General features: G+C 36.8%; 1 protein-coding gene across 6 annotated transcripts in view; it reads left to right on the top strand.

Annotated features, from left to right (window-relative positions):
* RUFY2 (RUN and FYVE domain containing 2) overlaps positions 1-20,054 on the top strand; it is a 46,926-nt gene continuing 26,872 nt past the window's right edge. For 4 of the 6 annotated variants that reach the window (XM_069541546.1, XM_060034907.1, XM_060034911.1 and 1 more), the window contains exons 1-10: positions 1-80; positions 1,979-2,152; positions 6,011-6,128; positions 11,173-11,274; positions 12,973-13,096; positions 13,290-13,351; positions 14,407-14,472; positions 17,375-17,444; positions 19,436-19,537; positions 19,641-19,757. In XM_069541546.1, the coding sequence (XP_069397647.1) occupies positions 77-80; positions 1,979-2,152; positions 6,011-6,128; positions 11,173-11,274; positions 12,973-13,096; positions 13,290-13,351; positions 14,407-14,472; positions 17,375-17,444; positions 19,436-19,537; positions 19,641-19,757 (939 nt within the window). In that variant the 5' untranslated portion in view covers positions 1-76. The remainder of the gene's footprint in view (positions 81-1,978; positions 2,153-6,010; positions 6,129-11,172; positions 11,275-12,972; positions 13,097-13,289; positions 13,352-14,406; positions 14,473-17,374; positions 17,445-19,435; positions 19,538-19,640; positions 19,758-20,054) is intronic. The other 2 variants (XM_060034908.1, XM_060034909.1) reach the window with 2 other exon arrangements.

Consider the following 20,054-nt stretch of genomic DNA (forward strand, 5'->3'; position numbering starts at 1 on the left):
CGCCGCTCGCCTGAAGGGAGCTGCTGGCGGGGCCCAGGGAGTCCTCGCCCGAGACCGCGTCGCCGCCGCCGCCGCCATGGGTAAGCGGAGCAGGCCGAGAGCGGACGCCCGGCCCTCCGTGCTGGGCCGAGGGCTCGGCCGGGCCAGGAGGATTGGTGGTGTGGTCATGGAGGCCTCGGGGTCGGGACTGGGGTCCGAAGCCGGGTTTGGGCCTGGGTGGAGGCAGCCGGGGGCGCAGGGGCGCCCGCGGTCGCCATGGCAACGCGCCGCCGCCCCTCGTTCCCCCTCGCCCCCTTCCCTGTTCAGGGGCCTAATGGCAGAGGTTTGGTGGTCCGTCGGCTTACAGAGAGCGAGGACAGGGCCGGCCGGGGTGCAGCTCCCGGGTCGGGGGAAATAGTCGGGGACGGGCGATGACTTTTCAGGTTTGGGGGTGGCGGAGGGAAGCGTCTCAGGTTTGGGCTTGGGTTCCAGATGCAGTGGGCGGGAGAGGGGCAGCGATGCCGCGCAGGACCCCGGGTGAGCATTCCGTGAGGGTGTCGGGGCGCCCCGAGCCCTTGGGCAGCCTTGCTGGCTGGCAGGCAGGGAGGCAGGGAAGGGGTTCTACAGGCAAGATGCGGGAACCGGCCTTTGGGCGCGTGTGGGGGCCGCAGCCCGGGCGGGGCGCGGCTGGGGTGCAAACGCTCCTCTACTCGGGACCTGCCGGCGACCACCAGGACCTACCTTCGAGTAGTTATAAAGGCGTCCTTTGTCTGGTTGTCGCACCGTACATTACGGATTGTGATGGGCACTGTTAAGAAAAATGAGAATTGCTGCAGATTATGAAACATCGACTGGTTTCGTCCCCGAAAAAAGAGGGAGTCATACCACGATGCATATTTGAAGCAATGATGTCTTGTGTGGAGATTCTCCACCAGCTAGCTTGGTCGTAGCAGTTGTGACTGTTTGCATTTTAAGTTGCTTAGGATTCAGTGTCACGCTTCACGCCTGGCTATCTGTGGTCAGAAGTAAAATACTAGATCATTGGGAACCCTGGACTTTTTATCCAGTGAAGGAAAAACGGACATTTGGTTTACTTGGACTAGTAAACTTGTCAGGGATTATGAGACAGTATACTAAGTGCTTTATTTTTTTACACTTCATTTTGGCATCTGTGTTTGCTGAAAATATTTCTGCCAGTCACAACAGTGATGAGAGTATGGGGAAGCATCTGAATTTATAAGAAAACTGAGAATGAAATTTGTGGGAAAGAAAAATTTTTGTGAATTGAGAGTATCAGGTAAAATCAGTTTTAAAAAATGCATCGATTACCTTGATATTCAACTGGATCAGCTGTGTGGAAGGTCAGGAAACCTTAAGGTGAAACTGGACCCTGCTTTTATTTCCTCTGGGAAAATAAAGGAGTCCTGCAATACAGAACTACAATTGCAATGAAAAGAGACAAGATAGAAAGAGGGTTAAAATGAGTGAGAGTTGAATGGCTTCTCTTGTGGCCCCCTATTTTACTTACCTGTCATGTTTGTTATGGGTGAAATTGGAATCTTAGAATTTTAACTACCTTTTATTGTATTGCCAGTTTATTCTGAACATTATTTTGCTTTTGGATTCATCTGTGATGGTTCCTGCTGTCTGCCTTTGCATGAACCTTTAAACATGTTGTCTGTTACTCTTATCTCCAGAGAAAGATTTAAAAAAACTCATTCTCCCTGAAGAGGTACCACAAAAGTAAAATAAATACCCTAGAATAGCCAATTTGCAGGATCTTGAGAATAATTCATAAACTTTGGCTGGAGTGAGCATTGTTCTATGGTATGCATGAGAGACATAAAAAGAAGTTAACTAGGGGTGTATGTTAGGAAGACTTACTTGTCCACCAAGGAAAAACAAACCACTGTTGGTTTTACAGGGGAAGGAAAGGGTTTGTATAGTTTACAATGTCAGTTGTTGCAAGTGATGTTGGACTCCTTTCTTGTGCTTTCAGCTACAAAAGACCCTACAGCTGTAGAGAGAGCAAACTTGTTAAACATGGCTAAACTCAGTATTAAAGGACTCATTGAATCTGCTCTAAGCTTTGGCCGCACTTTGGATTCTGATTACCCCCCCTTGCAGCAGTTCTTCGTTGTTATGGAGCATTGTCTGAAACATGGTCTTAAAGGTATTGTGAGATTTTTTTTAAAAAACCAACTATAGAACCTCCCCCCTCCCATCTTAAATATCCTTGAAAATGTGATTTGTTTTGAGGCCATAATTACTGTTACTTTAAAAATACTGGGTGGGTTGGTTTTAGGAGAAAATACCCTACTACTTTATGTTTTCTAATGGGTGGTCTTCAGAAAATCCTTAGTTGTTACTGTTTTGTAAAAATGTATTTGTATACTCTTTTGTTTTAAAAAAAACAAATTATTTATTTATTTGGCTGCATCGGGTCTTAGTTGCAGCATGCCGGCTCTTTGTTGCGGCACATAGGCTTCTCTAGTTGCGGCGCGCGGGCTCCAGAACACTCAGGCTCAGTAGTCGCGGCACACCGGCTTAGTTGCCCTGTGGCATGTGGGATCTTAGCTCCCTGACCAGGGATTGAGCCCACGTCCCCTGCATTGGAAGGTGGATTCTTAACCACTAGACAACCAGGGAAGTCCCTGTAAAAAGTGTATTTGATTTAAAAATGTTTTCAACATACTCTGAGCTGATTTCCATTTTCTAGGACAACTATAGAGTTATATAGAAAATCTTAAGCTTGGTGATTCTGGTATGAACTATAATTACTAGTTTGAGCTCTCTTGAATAAATACATTAAAATAGTTGATTGTTGAAATATGAACCTCCTTAGTGCATGGAAACATATCTAGAAAAATTGTCTTCTGGACTGGGTTATTGTAGAAATGTGAGTGCTCCCTGAAAATGATGATAACTGGATATTGTATTCATCTATACATTTCACATTGAATTATTTTTATGTGTTTGTATTATATTACTGTTCTTTTACTAATAGTAACTACTTTGATCTCTGATTCATATGATCAGAGCTGTGTAGAGGGCTATGTAAGAGATGTGTACTAAGGTGACTATTAAAAAAGAAGAGAAGCTTGCTTTTATGTTGGTATACCAGAAGCCTGGGTAAGTTGGAAAGTTCTTTTTTTAAAAAAATTTTAATTGAAATATAGTTGATTTACAATATTGTGTTAGTTTCAGGTGTACAGCAAAGTGATTCAGTTTTATATATATATTATATATATGTATATTTTATATATCTATATTCTTCTTTAGATTCTTTTCCATTATAGGTTATTACAAGATATTGAGTATAGTTCCCTGTGCTATACAGTAGGTCCTTATTGCTTATCTATTTTATGTATAGTACTGTGTATATTTTAATCCCAAACTCCTAATTTATCCCCCCCTCCTTTCCCCTTTGGTAACCATAAATTTGTTTTCTATGTCTCTGAGTCTATTTCCCTTTTGTAAGTAAGTTCATTTGTATAATTTTCTTTGATTCCACATAAAAGTGATATCATATGATACTTGTCTTTCTCTGACTGACTACTTCACTTATTATGATGATTTCTAGGTCCATCCGTGTTGCTGCAAATGGTATTATTCCATTCTTTTTTATGGCTAATATTCCATTGTGTATATATGCCACATCTTCTTTATCCATTCATCTGCTGATGCACACTTAGGGGGAGTTTCTGACTATGGCACATGAGAGTAGGGGTAAATGTGAAAAGCAAAAGAGGAGATTTACCTAAACATGGTTTTAATAAAATGTACTTTAAACTGAGAAGGAGCCTTGGCATCGAAATTTGAGAAACCCTATATGTGATGTTATTAATGTATTCATTTTTAAATTAAAATTTGTTTATATTTATTGAGATATAATTGACATATAACGTATTAGTTTAATGGGTACAACACGATTCAGTATTTTTATATATTGTGAAATGATCACCACAATAAACCCAGTTAACATCCATTACCACACATAGTTACAAGATTTTTTTTCTTGTGATGAGAACTTTTAAGATTTACTCTTAGCAGCTTTCAGATATACAATACAATCTACAATACAGTAACTGTAGTCATTATGTACATTACGTCCCCAGGACTTCTTTTATAACTAGAAGTTTGTACCTTTTGACCATCTTTACCCATTTCATCTATTCCCACCCTCCAACCCTGGCAACCACCAATCTGGAACGTGTATCTATGAGTTTGGTTTTGTTGTTTTTGTTTCTTCATATTCCACTTTTTCTTTAATTAGAGTTAAAATAATTTTAAAAATTATATATAATAGTGAAATATGTTCTTTTTGTACATGAATCAAACAACATAGAAGCACATGGAGCAAAAACATAATTTCCCTTCATTCTCTTCCATTCATCTCTCTAAAGGAATCTTTGTCACTCTTCCAGCTCTTTTCTGTTTTTCTTTCTTTCTTTTTTAAATTGAATTACAGGTGATTTTTTCTTTTACTGTAAATAAAATCATGCTGTATTATTCTGTGACTTTCTTTTTTTCCCTATTTAAAAAAAAGAAAAACTTAATGGTATGGTTTGGAGATTTTGCCATTTACATAGAGTCTTTATCACGTTTTTAATGGCTGTAAAATATTTCATAGTATATGTATACCATGACTTATTTAACTACTTTCCTCTTAATGTACACTTAGGTGTTTCCAGTTTTTTATCATTAAAATTATGCTGTAAGGACATCTTTGGATATATATGTTTGTACACATGTGCTAAGATTTCTTTAGGATTCTTAGGAGTAGAATTATTGGGTCAAAGGATAGAGGCAACTGATGTCTGTAAAGCCTTCACTGATTAATCAAACAACAGTGAATGTGTTTGTTTCCCCACATTTTTGCCTACTCTTGATATTCTCAGTCTCTGAATACTTCTTTTAATACATCAGGAAGTCAACAGTCTTATCTCAGGCCTTGAGTTTTAATTTGCTTTTTGAAAAACTTCCTTTTTATTAAAAAAAAAATAGCAGTGACATAGGTCTTTATTTTCCCCCAGACTGCTGAAATGGAATTGCCAAATGATGGCCACGATAGTTACGTTTTAGACTCTTTTCTGAATATATTTTCCTTTACTTCCCAAAATATCATGAGGCATATCCTAACAGTCAAATGCCTATCTTGATCAACCATTATAAAGCTACTTTGTGCTGATTGATTTTTCTCCCCCAGGGAAAATTGCCTATCTTGCTGGCTTTTGGGTGGTGCATATGATAGGCACACTGGATCTACAGGAGATCTGGTCAGTATTAGAAGGAAACATAGTGATTTCATGGTTTTATATTACCCGAATCTCACATTCAAATAAAAGGAAAAGTAAAGTCACAATTTTTTGTGTTTAAAAGTAAAATAACTATTTGTCCTTGGTTTATTGAATAAACTGGTAAAGATCAGCCTGCTAGGGCCACCAGTCTTATTTTTGTACTGGTAAAGAATGAGCCTATGGGACTTCCCTGGTAGTCCAGTGGTTAAGAATTGGTCTTGCAATGCAGGGGACGCCGGTTCAATCCGTGGTTGGGGAGCTAAGATCCCACGTGCCGCAGGGAAACTAAGCCCATGCACTGCAACTGCTGAGCCTGCACACCACAACTAGAGAGCCCGTGTGCTCTGGAGCCCTCACGCCACCAACTACAGAGCCCATGCACTGCAACTACTGAGCCTGTGCGCCACAGCTATCGAGAAGCCTGCACAAAATAAAATAAACATCTATTAAAAAAAGAAAGTTAAAAAAAAAAAGAATGAGCCTAGTTGTTCTTCTACTTTAATTACCTACTTGCATATTTCTGATATGGAAAAATGACCAAGGTGCATATTTCTGATAGGGAGAATATCAGAATCAACAGGCTTCTGATCAACAGGGCTGTGTAGTGATAAGAGAGGAAAGGTCTGTGAATAATTGTATGTTAAGTTAGAAATGTTGAAACTAAGTATTTAACATGAGGTTACTACAGTTTTGTAAGTTGAAGTTACATGCATTATATTTTCTTTTTAAAGTAAGAAAATCATTTTTGAGTTATAACAAAACTATATGGGGCCCTTTGGAACTGGTGGAGAAGCTGTACCCAGAAGCAGAGGAAATAGGAGCTAGTGTCCGGGATTTACCTGGTCTTAAGTAAGTAATCTTATTACTTGTTCCTCCTTCACCGTAGAAGTATATTTACTGTTCCTTAAAAGTACCTCACAGTCTAGTTTATTATCTTCTCGCAGCCTTATGTAACCTTCTTGCATTCTCTTCTAATAAAATTCTGTTTATTCTTTATGGCTCAGCTCAAATTTCATTTCCTTTATGAAATTTTTCTTAGCCCCTTCAATAAGAATTAAGTGCTGTTTCTTTTATACTGCTATTATTATAGTCACTCTTATATCACTTACTTAAATTCTGCATTGTATTGCAGGAAATAGGCAAGTTCTTTTAAGATAGGATGTATCAATCACTCATTTCCGTTTCCTGAGTATTAAGCTGGTTTGCAGTAGTAGGCAGTTTTACTATTTGAAGACTGATTTAAGCTAAATCCAGGGCAAAGGCTCAGGAGATTTGAGTTCTCTGATAAGCCATTTATGTACCACAGGACTTGTGCAAATTACTTTTTTTTATTCTTAAAATTGGGATCTGTATTGTCATCTGCCTGTTTGACTAGATGAAGGTGCAGCTGGCCCTCGATATCTGTGGGTTTTGCATCTGCAGATACAACCAACTTTGGATCAAAAATATTCAAAAAAATTTTTTTCAGAAGGTTTCAAAAAGCAAAACTTGAATTTGCCACACCCTGGCAACTACTTACATAGTATTTACTTTATATTAGGTATTATAAGTAATCTAGAGATGATTTAAAGTATATGGGAGGATGCGCATAGGTTATATGCAAAATACTATGCCATTTTATATAAGGAGCTTGAGTATCCATGGATTTTGGTATCTGAGGGGGTCCTGGAACCAATCCCCCACAAATACTGAGGAAAAACTGTATATGAAATGTCCTAAAATCTGAATGTTCTAGCTAGTGACTCATGAGCGTTGAAAATTTTTTGCAGGTGTTTTGCTGTTAAGGCTAAGGTTTTATGTTCTTCAGGGTGTGATTAAGATAGAAGAGCTTACTTTAGTTTATCTTAATTCTTGTGAATGAGATAACTTTTTTTTTTATGCTTACCATTTTTTGTCAGATTATCAGTTTGCTTTCTCTTAGCTTTACAATTTAGGGTTTTGTATGTTATAGGGAATATGGTAGTGTTTTCTGTTATCACAACATCCAAATTTGCAAATTGTACTTAATTGAGTGATAAAAGTAAATAGCTATTCATTGAGTACTGTATCAGGGTAACAGGATAATTGTTTTACATGACTTATCTCATCTAGCGCTTAAATCAACCTTAGGGTAGAGATTATTATCGTGATAATTGTATAGATGTGAAAAGTAAAGATCAAAGAAGTTACAGTTAACAAGTGGCAGAGCCAGGATTTAAACCCAGTTTTTAGAATTAAATAGCAAGTGATGTTCACATTTCATATTTCTTACAATGGTATATAAGGTGTAGCAATTTTTAACAAAGAGAGGAAAAGGGGAATTTAACTCTCAAAAAGAGAAATATAAGATTTGGCTTCATTTTAATATGAAGATACATGTTCATATTGTTTTTTAAAAGCCATACAATAAATAAAATAAAATGCTAAGCCATAAGAAAGTTGTTAGCTGTTTGAAGTGAAGATTAAGTTTCCTCCCACATTACCTGCTAAAATGTTCTCTGCATAAGAAAACATAAAAGTGTGAATGATGTATTTCTCTTTAAAAAAGTCGTACATGTTCTGTAAAACTTGGTTTTATTTTTACTAAATGATAAGAATTTGGATAAGAGAGATATGAGATTAAATTTTTTTTAGCAAGAGAACAAATCCACACTTCTATTTATTTACTTTTCAATAAGTTTAAATCCTTGAGGGGTATAGCATCACACCGATTCTGTGTCCTATGACCTTAGCAGGAAGGTTGCTTCAGAATTTGGTGCAAACCATGCCACTGTTACCATGAGCACAGGTTACCTTTCCCTAGATGGCTGGTTTTGTTCAGTTTGCCACAAGGAGTTACTGTGTTGTTTTTTGCTTTGTACACATCACATCTCTTGCCTAGATAGAATTAGTTTTCATCTTGAGCACAAATGCCTTCAGTTTTTTTTTTAACATCTTTATTAGAGTATAAATGCTTTACAATGTTGTGTTAGTGTCTGCTGTACAACAAAGTGAATCAGCTATATGTATACATATATCCACATATCCCCTCCCTCTTGAGCTTCCCTCCTACCCTCCTCCCTATCCCACCACTCTTGGTGGTCACAAAGCATCCAGCTGATCTCCCTGTGCTATGCAGCAGCTTCCCACTAGCCATCCATTTTACATTTGGGAGTGTATATATGTCAATGGTACTCTCTCACTTTGTCCCAGCTTCCCCTTCCCCTCCGTGCCCTCAAGTCTGTTCTCTACATCTGCATCTTTATTCCTGCCCTGCCACTAGGTTCATCCATACTGCTTTTTAAAATTCCATATACATGCATTAGCATTCGGTGTTTGTTTTTCTCTTTCTGACTTACTTCACTCTGTATGACAAATTCTAGGTCCATCCACCTCACTACAAAAACTCAATTTCGCTCCTTTTTATGGCTGAGTAATATTCCATTGTCTATATGTGCCACATCTTCTTTATCCATTCATCTGTCAATGGACATTTAGGTTGCTTCCATGTCCTGGCTGTTGTAAATAGTGCTGCAGTGAACATTGTGGTACATGACTCTTTGAATTCTGGTTTTCTCAGGGTATATGCCCAATAGTGGGATTGCTGGGTCGTATGGTAGTTCTATGTTTAGTTTTTTAAGGAACCTTCATACTGTTCTCCATAGTGGCTGTAGCAATTTACATTCCCACCAACAGTGCAAGAGGGTTCCCTTTTCTCCACACCCTCTCCAGCATTTATTGTTTGTAGATTTTTTGATGATGACCATTCTGACCTGTGTGAGGTAGTACCTCATTATGGTTTTGATTTGCATTTCTCTCCTGATCAGTGATGTTGAGCATCTTTTCATGTATTTGCTGGCCATCTGTATATCTTCTTTGGAGAAATGTCTAGTTAGGTGTTCTGCCCATTTTTGGATTGGGTTGTTTGTTTTTTGTGATATTGAGCTGCGTGAGCTGCTTGTATATTTTGGAGATTAATCCTTTGTCAGTTACTTTGTTTGCAAATATTTTGTCCCATTCTGAGGGTTGTCTTTTCTTCTTGTTTATGGTTTCCTTTGCTGTCTAAAAGCTTTTAAGTTTCATTAGGTCCCATTTGTTTATTTTTGTTTTTATTTCCCTTACTCTAGGAGATGGGTCAAAAAGGATCTTGCTGTGATGTATGTCACAGAGTGTTCTGCCTATGTTTTCCTCTAAGAGTTTGATAGTGTCTGGCCTTACATTTAGTTCTTTAATCCATTTTGAGTTTATTTTTGCGTATGGTGTGTTCCAATTTCATTCTTTTACATGTATCTATCCGTTTTTCCCAGCACCACTTATTGAAGAGGCTGTCCTTTCTCCATTGTACATTCTTCCCTCCTTTGTCAAAGATAAGGTAACCATATGTGCGTGGGTTTATCTCTGGGCTTTCTACCCTATTCCATTGATCTATATTTCTGTTTTTGTGCCAGTACCATACTGTCTTGATTACTGTAGCTTTGTAGTATAGTCTGAAGTCAGGGAGCTTGATTCCTCCAGCTCCATTTTTCTTTCTCAAGATTGCTTTGGCTATTCGGGGTCTTTTGTGTTTCCATACAAGTTGTAAAATTTTTTGTTCTAGTTCTGTGAAAAATGCCATTGGTAATTTGATAGGGATTGCATTGAACCTGTAGATTGCTTTGGGTGGTATAGTCATTTTCACAATATTGATTCTTCCAATCTAGCAGAATGGTATATCTCTCCATCTGTTTATGTTATCTTTGTTTTCTTTCATCAGTGTTTTATAGTTTTCTGAGTACAGGTCTTTTGCCTCCTTAGGTAGGTTTATTCCTAGGTATTTTATTCTCTTATTGTTTCCTTAATTTCTCTTTCTGATCTTTCGTTGTTAACCATAAGATCATCTCAATAGATGCAGAAAAAGCTTCTGACAGAATTCAACACCCATTTATGATAAAAACTCTCCAGAAAGTGGGCATAGAGGGAACCTACCTCAACATAATAAAAACCATATACGACAAACCCACAGTAAACATCATTCTCAGTGGTGAAAAGCTGAAAGCATTTCCTCTAAGATCAGTAACAAGACAAGGATGTCCACTCTCACCACTATTATTCAATGTAGTATTGGAAGTCCTAGCCACAGCAATCAGAGAAGGAAAAGATATAAAAGGAATACAAATGGAAAAGAAGAAGTAAAACTGTCACTGTTTGCTGATGACATGATACTATACATAGAAAATCCTAAAGATGCCACCAGAAAACTACTAGAACTAATCAACGTATTTGGTAAGGTTGCAGGATACCTTCAGTTTTAAGAAGAGCTGTGTACTCCCTCTGTCCCAGAGACACTGCTTATAGCCAGCAAAAATGGCCTGGTCCACAGCCTTTCAGACAAATTTGTTGTTTTAAAAGTTCTGTTCCCATCAGGCCTCCACGTTAAAGAGGAGATTTAATGTTTTAAACGACAACTGGATAAAAGAAACATTTGAAAAATAGCAAGCAGTGATTCTTTCTAATTAATTAGCATCTAGATACCTTCTTAGCTTTGTCATGATTTTTAAAATTCAGATATAATATCAGTTATTTTTTGAGAGCATTATATTGCCTTTATTGATGCATTTTGCATAATCATATTTAGAGGGCTAAGCCTATTCTGATAAAATATTTCTTGTGGAATTATCCTCACTATTTAGAGAGTCATTTTTTCCAAGACATAAAATGGTACCTAGATGTCCTGTAGGCACAGATTTATCTTAGAGACTTAAAAAGCTCCCAGGGATTGGTTTGCATGCTCAAAGAGCTGACTTGAAACTAAGTCAGCTTGAAACTCTAGAAACTAAGATAAAACCGTGATAAATTGCTTTTTTCTTTATTAATGTGTACTTCAACAAAGATAGAAGATGTAGTCTATAATCTTTGGGCTGGGGCTCTTTTCTGACTGTTGGGTTTTGCTTTTCAGGACCCCCCTGGGTCGTGCAAGAGCGTGGCTTCGATTAGCCCTCATGCAAAAAAAAATGGCTGACTACCTGCGTTGCTTAATTATTCAAAGGGATCTCTTGAGGTACTACCATTAAATCATGTTCATTTTCATTTTTTATTTCATTTATATCCTGTTTCCCAAAAATGGTTGAAGATATAGTATGAAAGGATATGTAAAATACATTACGATGGCATAAAATAAAAGGAGGAGCAAAATGAGATAGAGAAGCATAGTGGAGACATAACGTGGATCAAGAACTAGCCTAAAAAATGAATACTGTAAGATTTTTATTGGCTGACAAGGTGGAAATTTATATGTCGTATTTCTAAGTTTTAATTTTTTCCTAAATTAGTTAATTCTATGAATAAAAATTTGTATTGGAATTTGGGGCTTTAATTCAGGAGGTTTCTTTTTAGATCTTGAATGTCCAAACTACTGCTTTGATTGTATTGTGGGCGCTTTTTAAACTGTCAGTTTAAATTGAAGGCCAAATGTTTAAGACAGACTTTCAAAGCAAGGATATCAGTTCTCAAAGGGAGTGGGCCCATGGCAGCCCCTCTCTTCGCCCTTGTTCTCTTAGAGTGCCTCTGTGATATTTTGGAGAATCTGGTCTTTTTTTTTTTTAATGTTTTCTTCTTTTAAATTTATTTTTATTTTTGGCTCCATCGGGTCTTTGTTGTGGAATGAAGGATCTTTTTTATTGCGGTGCTAAGGCTATTCGTTGCAGCGTGCGGGCTTCTTTCTAGTTGTGGCGTGTGGGTTTTCTCTCTGTAGTTATGGCACGTGGGCTCTGTAGTTGTGGTGTGCAGGCTCCAGAGCACGTGGGCTGTGTAGTTTGCAGCACGTGGGCTCTCTAGTTGAGGCACACGGGCTTAGTAGTTGTGGCTTGTGGGCTTAGTTGCCCCTTGGCACGTGGGATCTTAGTTCCCCAACCAGGGATCAAACCCTCATCCCCTGTACTGGAAGGTGGATTCTTTACCACTGGACCACCAGGGAAGTCCCTGGTCGTTTTTTATTTTACTTGTGACTCCAGTTGTACATCTTGGTTTTCCCATTTGTTAAATGAGAATGACCATGCTTTAAACGCCTTCAATTTCTCAACGATATTCTGAAGGTTAATTAAGGTGATTAAGTAATATACATGGGACTTCTTGAGGAAGGCATGAGACAGTGATAAATAGTTTTCTGAGTATTAATTGTCAAGTCTTAGTTTTTAGGCTGTCCTATTTCTTTCACAAGTCTCTTGTTTGAACATTTTTTGGGATCTAGATATCCATAAATATCTTTAATGCTTATCTATTAAGAGCACTTGCAATAGATATACCAAATGCATTGACTAGAAAATGGACTTGAAATGTTTCTTATGTTCGTTTCTCCACATTAGTCTTTATCCTAAGCGTCTTAATAAGTCCTGGGATGAAAATTCAACTGTACTAAAAAGTATCGTAATCAGATCAGCAGCAGTCACTGTATCTTTCGAGAGTCACAAACATTCCAGGGCTCAATGCTGCTCCCTTTTTTTTTTAAATCTCTGTTTGCTTCTCTTTTCTCTCTCTCAAAATTCCTTTTCCTCTTTTATCTCCTTCAGTCCGTTTCTTTTACGTTTTCTTTATAGACATTTAAATCTCAAAAATTTTAAGTTATTTGCATATAGAAAGGCTAATTTCAAGTTACCTAATTTATATTGGTTCCATTCTTGTAATAAGGTATTGAGATTTTAAAATTTAGTTTTCAAAATAAATTTGTAATGTAAGATTTTTATTATTTTAATTTTCACAGTGAATTCTATGAGTATCATGCACTAATGATGGAAGAAGAAGGAGCAGTAATTGTTGGGCTGCTGGTTGGCCTGAATGTGATAGACGCTAATCTGTGTGTAAAGGGAGAGGATTTAGACTCACAAGTAAGTGAGAATGACTAGTGCCAAATGCAGAGTGTTTTCAGTTTGTACTGTTCCTCTTTGATCCAGGTATTACTCTAAGTTGTAAACAGTGCTGTTAAACACTAGAAAAAAATTAGGGATGAAAGTCAGTTGTATGCTAAAGGTACTTCTAGAATTTCCACCCTCTAAATAAGAATAACTTTATTTACTTTAGGTTGGAGTGATTGATTTTTCCATGTATTTAAAGAATGAAGAAGATATTGGAAATAAAGAAAGGTATGATTTTCATAAGTTATTTCACATGTTGTATTTTATATGTAGCTCTTTACAAATCAGTATGAGGTCCATCTATTTGCAATGTGGTTTTTATTTCCTTTTTTTCTGTGTAGTTCCTGCTTTGTTTTGTTTTCACTTCCATTTACTAGGTTTACAAAGCAAAAATCACTTAGAACGAGGTTTTAATCTGAAGTATGACTTCTGGTCATACCAGTAGTTCAGAGACCCATTTTCTTTTTTCTTTCTTTATTTTTTGGTTGTTCTGCATGGCTTATGGGATTTTAGTTCCCCGACCAGGGATCGAACCTGGGCCCTTGTTACTGAGAGCATGGAGTCCTAACCACTGGACTGCCAGGGAATTCCCCGGAGACCCATTTTAATAGTCAGCTCTGTTTCTGTGATAAAAAGAAATGAAAGCTTATTATTCATAAGCTTACAAATGCTGGTTTATTTTAAGACATAACGGTAATCATTTCACAATATTAAATGTATCATATTAACATGTTGTACACCTTAAATTTACACAATGTTATATGTCAAATATATTTCTTAAAAAAATAAATGGGGCTTCCCTGGTGGCACAGTGGTTGAGAGTCCGCCTGCCGATGCAGGGGACACGGGTTCGTGCCCCGGTCCGGGAAGATCCCACATGCCGCGGAGCGGCTGGGCCCGTGAGCCATGGCCGCTGAGCCTGCGCGTCCGGAGCCTGTGCTCCACAGCGGCAGAGGCCACAACAGTGAGAGGCCCGCGTACCGCAAAAAAAAAAATTAATGAATTAATAAATAAATGCAAAAGTATTTAAAAACGTACTAATGGTATTGTTTAATATTAGCAAGTAATTTATTTAACAAAAGTTATAGTTATTTAGTACACAGCTTGCTGCTATATGATTATAAAGATTCTTGGATTTTATTTTAAAGGCAAGATAACGTTGTTTTACCATTATGGTTTAACACAATTTTAGATAATTTAGATCTTTTATGGGGTTTTTTTTTTTTGGTCACCCAGTAAATACCTTTCCAGTTAGCACAAAGCTGCTTTTTCCCCTCCTCTAGGAATGTTCAAATTGCTGCCATATTAGACCAGAAGAATTATGTTGAAGAATTAAATAGACAACTGAAGTAAGTATTATGGACACATGGATACTTAGTACATTTTGGATGTTGTCTTAGGTTTTTTTTTTCCCCCCCTTCAGGTCATCTTAACCCTATTCCTTTTTTCTAAGCATCTTTGAAAAGGGGTTGAGGGGATAGAGAGTGAATGGAAATTGAGAATACAGAGAATTATTGGAAATAACTGATTTTCAGCAGAAAATGAGAGTCATATTTTTAAATAGAATCTTCAGAGACATTTAAAAATAGAATTTCAGACTTATTCCTCTACCCTTGAGAAAAAAAGGCTAGATAGGGTGAAAGTTTATATCATTTTGGTGGTTCAAAAATTCATTTTTCCGGGCTTCCCTGGTGGCGCAGTGGTTGAGAGTCCGCCTGCCGATGCAGGGGACACGGGTTCGTGCCCTGGTCTGGGAAGATCCCACATGCCACGGAGCGGCTGGGCCCGTGAGCCATGGCCACTGAGCCTGTGCGTCCGGAGCCTGTGCTCCGCAATGGGAGAGGCCACAACAGTGAGAGGCCCACACATCGCAAAAAAAAAAAAAAAAAAAATTCATTTTTCCTACTTCAAAGGACTTCACGTGTCAGTGTGACTGTCATCTTCCATGGTGGAAGTTTTCTCCTTCCAATGTCACCTGGTCATTGAAGCTGTTAGTGAATACTCTATATGGGAAGAATTTCTGAGATCTTGTGTGTAAAATAGTATAGTATAGTTCTGTCTAGTAGAAATATAATGTGAGTCACAAAGGTAATTTAAAATATCTAGTAACCACATTAAAAAAATAAAAAAGAAACATGAAATATGAGATATTTTATATATTTTGTTGTACTGTTTTCAAAATTCAATGTGCATTTTACACTTACAGCACATTTCAATTCAGAGAAGCCACATGTGGCTTATGGCTGCCATACCAGATAGCACAGGTATAGTGAATAATATTTACTACATTGTTAGAAACAGACTGTTCTCATTAACTAAGATGAATAATTCAAAAATGGCTATCTCTGGGTGATATTATGAATAATTTTAAAATTTCTTTATACTTTTATGTATTTTCTGAGTTTCACTCAATAAACATGCATTACAATCCGAAAATACAGTTAAACATTTTCCCATTTTAGAAAAAGAAACTAATAAGTTGTAACTCTTACTTTGTCTCTGAAGTTGGAGAGAGAAGAAAGATCTTATATCAGTGTCTTTTCTTTTTTCATCATGGAGTTTTAATAATTGATATAGGAAATATATGCATATATATATGTATTTTGTAATTTGTATTTCTGAGATTGTATATCTGAATGCAACCTTGTACTGCTTATTTATTTACTTTTAAATTTTGACTCACTATTTGGGAATAGGTAATATATTCACATAGTTCAAACTTCAAAAGGAACATAAAATGAAAAATTTCCCTCTTCCCTGATCTCCAACCATCTGGTTTCCCTCTTTGGGAGTAATTAATACACTAGGTTCTTGTGTATGCCTCCAGAGATACATAAGGTAGCATACTTTTTACACTAGTCTGTATTTTACTATTCTTACTCAACTGTTTATCTTTAGAGTTTATTTCATTCAGTTCAGAAGAGCTTTCTCATTCCCTTTTCAATTATGTGTATTATTCAGTTACAGCAATATTGGTACCTTACTTTTGTATATTTTATGTATTAATTTTTTGTTTGTCTCTTTAGAAAGTAGTTCTTGTACATTTAGAATATTTCAAAAGTATAGAAAATAGAAAAAATAGAACTCACTTATTATCCTTCACTTAAAGAAAAAAACTGTTGAGGGTTTATTGTTTTTAGAAGTGCTTTTTGATTATTATCTTACTGATTCTCACATAAAAGTAGGGCACATATCATTGTCTGATTTTATAGATAAGGAAACTGAAGCTCAGAAAGGTTTTACAACTTTGAAGGTGACACAATTACAAAGTAGAAAAGCAGGGACTATAAACTTGGTCTTCCATCTCCTAGTCCTGTACTTATTACATATCACCATCAGGATACCCTTGTGCTGTTTGTGAAAAATTCAAGTTGTTTACCTAAGAATGATTGTATTTTAAAAATGATTTAATATGAGTAGAAAAACATTTTTCTTGTTTCATCAGTTAAACTAATATGCCATTACTTATTTCTGAGGCTAGTGTAAAATTTGTTGAATCTATTATAGATTTTACTGCAACGTATACAGCATATTTCATTTTATTAGAGAAAGTTTGAGATGGTAGAATCAAGCAGGCCTTGAAAAATGACTCAGTAAAATGTACAATAATGTCCAATCTTGATCGATTTAAGTAAAAATGCACAGAACAAATTTGTTCATATACTGTAACCTGACTTTTGACTCTATCCTTGAAAGACGGGTGATTGCTTAGCTGCAGGCTGATTGGATACCTGATGCTGGGTGTCTCATATTCACATTTCCCAAACCATGGGTGAGTTTGGAGGTCTTTAAGTTATTATGAAAGTGGAGAGGGTGAACAGATGGAGCTTGTGTTGAAGACCACTATTTACAAGCTTCATTAAGCCACTTAATTATAAAGTGGACATTTAAAATTCATCCTAAATTTAAAATAATTTTGAATTTAGTTTTAACAATATTTAGTAATCTTTGTGTGGAATTTTAATTCCTAAATGTTATAAGTTAAATGTAAGAAGGACCCTAAGAAGACAGCAAAATATAATGAGCAGCACCAAATGGAATTTTAATGGAAAATTTTATTCTTTTGCTACAGATTTTATTGCTCTGTTAGTCAGATCAAGTTCTCCAACTTAATGAAATTTCCCAAAATCAAAAATTCAGACAGGGCAGTTGGTGCATGTCAGTCAACATGATGAGTCCAGGATAACATACTTTTTCTTGCCTTTGTGAGTTTGTGTGATTCTGAATGAGTTTTTTCTTTATTAATTTCAGCAGCACAGTCAGCAGTCTCCATTCAAGAGTTGACTCTTTAGAAAAGTCAAATACTAAGCTGATTGAAGAGGTATTGTCACCTAGCCATGGATAATTGCCTTTCATGGACCTAGTATTGGTGATCCTTTTCCATTTTAAGTATGAATGCATTAAGCGTGCACACACACAAAAACACATTTTCATCATTATGATGGAATACTTATAGTGTAGTTGTAATTGATGATCATAAGTTCTAAAGAAACCATGTATTCTCTGGCAAATTCTTAGGTGAATCTGTGAATTGTTTGAGATACTCAGCTTCTAGAAATGAGCCCTAAAGATGAAATGCATACAACTCTTCTATAAATAAGCCATGAGTCTCATTTTTTAATCTGGATGACCTGTACCCCCTATAGTTAGGAATTACCATTAAAATGATCCTGTCCCTCGTGTTCTCCTATTCAGATTACTTTTCCTTACAAGCATCAGTCCATGATCATGTACGCCCTTTCTCCACACTCCCATGTGTAAAACTCATCCCATGTGCTCTGGTTTCCTGCATTGTCGAAGTAGTTGTCTGGTGGTTGCAGAACCAGAAATTTACCCCAGCTCTCTTTTTTTAAAAAATTTTTTTAAAAACTTCAAAAAAAATATTTTGGCCATGCCTCACAACTTATGGGATCTCAGTTCCCCAGCCAGGGATCGAACCTGGGCCACAGCCGTGACAGTGCCAAATCCTAACCTCTAGGCCACCAGGGAACTCCCTCAGATCTCTTTTTAATACTATTTATAAAGTTGCTTTTGAGATAAGTTGTGTTTTTTTTGTTTTGTTTTGTTTTAATCTATCTAACCATAGAATTATTGCTTTCCGGACTTCCTTGGTGGCTCATTGGTTAAGAATCTGCCTGCCATGCAGGGGACACGGGGTCAAGCCCTGGTCCGGGAAAATCCCACATGCCGCGGAGCAACTAAGCCCATGCGCCACAACTACTGAGCCTGTGCTCTAGAGCCCATGAGCCTATAGCCCGTCCTCTGCATCAAGAGAAGCCACAGCAGTGAGAAGCCCGCGCACCGCAACAAAGAGTAGCCCCCACTCGCTGCAACTAGAGAAAGCCCGCGCAGCAATGAAGACCCAATGCAGCCAAAAATAAATAATAAAAATAAAATAAATAAATAAATTAAAAAGAATTATTGCTTTCCATTTTCAGAATTATTTAGGCTAGAGGAAGAAATCTGTTATTAGTGCTATGAACCCTACTTTACATGTTAATTAAAATTCATATTTCTTTTAGAATTGGCTTAATTTTCCCAAACCAGGAAGCACATGACTGTTTGCATGACTGCATTTTCATTTTGATAGTTTAGGACCATTTGATAGTTTGATAGATTGGGACCATTAGAGAGAGCTCCTCACTAGTTTGTGCCTCTTGACCATAATAGGCGCACTGTGAAGTTCGAGTTGCCTTTCTGACCAAGTGTTGAGAAATTTATTTGCAAGCCAACATTGGGGAGTAGTTCCTGCTGTCCTTTCCTAGAATCCCTCTTTTCATTCTAGGCTTCAGAGCCAAGTCACTTAGTCATTCATATTTAACTCTGAGGGTGAGAGCTGTCTCATATTTGTGATCGTCAGTCACTCAGCATGCCCAGATTTCACAAGGGTGTCCTATTTGATTATCATGAATGTCTGTGTTACATTTTCAATAATAGCAGAACTTCCCTTATAGATGTTTTTGCCTTTACACAAGTCTTTACAGTCTTACTGTTTACCATATAATTCTTCATAAGCTTACTCATGCACTTTGTATTCAGGACATATTATAAATCAGATAAGCAATATGTTTCTACTAACATACGATTTGACTGGTTAACAAAAGGAAATAGAAATAAGAGTATAATTCCTTTAATTGGTATCTTGGGATAATAGGAGCACATTTTTCTTACGAAAATTTCTGTAGCTGTGAGAGATATTTTACAAGTTTTCGAATTTTATTTTCTATTGTTATAGTCATGAACATAACCTGTAAAGCAAGTATAAATACAGATGTTTAAAATCTTTTTTTCTTGCCCCTGTTTTATTTTTAGTTAGCAATAGCAAAGAATAATATCATTAAACTCCAAGAAGAAAATCATCAATTACGAAGTGAAAATAAATTGATTTTAATGAAAACACAGCAGCACCTAGAAGTAAGTATAGATTGATTTTGGGGACTTTTGCATAGACTGGATATATCTGTGCTGTATTAATAGTAGTGATTATAGAATTAAAAGTTTTATGTTTTCTTCCTAGGTTACCAAAGTAGATGTGGAAACTGAGCTTCAAACATATAAGCATTCTAGGCAGGGGCTAGATGAAATGTACAATGAAGCCAGAAGGCAGCTTCGAGATGAATCTCAGTTAAGACAAGTAGGTTACATTACAGTTACGTTAGAAAAAATGATAGTTTACCCTTAAGCACCACCTAAAATCTCTATCAGCCTTATCTTCCTTGGTGTAGGATAGCAATCTGATCCCCTTAGTCCCTTCAAATTCTTTAAAATCCCATTGTGTCAGTGTTTTTTAAACAGTGTTTTTAAACTATGTTACAGTCTGTGTTTGTGAAATGAGTATATTGTGACCAGCATTACAAAAAATAGAATAGAATGATGTATTCAGATATCAATATTCAAATAGTAAAGTCATATTTAAAATTAACTTATTTTT

Source organism: Delphinus delphis, chromosome 16 (assembly GCF_949987515.2).
Source record: "Delphinus delphis chromosome 16, mDelDel1.2, whole genome shotgun sequence".
NCBI lineage: Eukaryota > Metazoa > Chordata > Mammalia > Artiodactyla > Delphinidae > Delphinus > Delphinus delphis.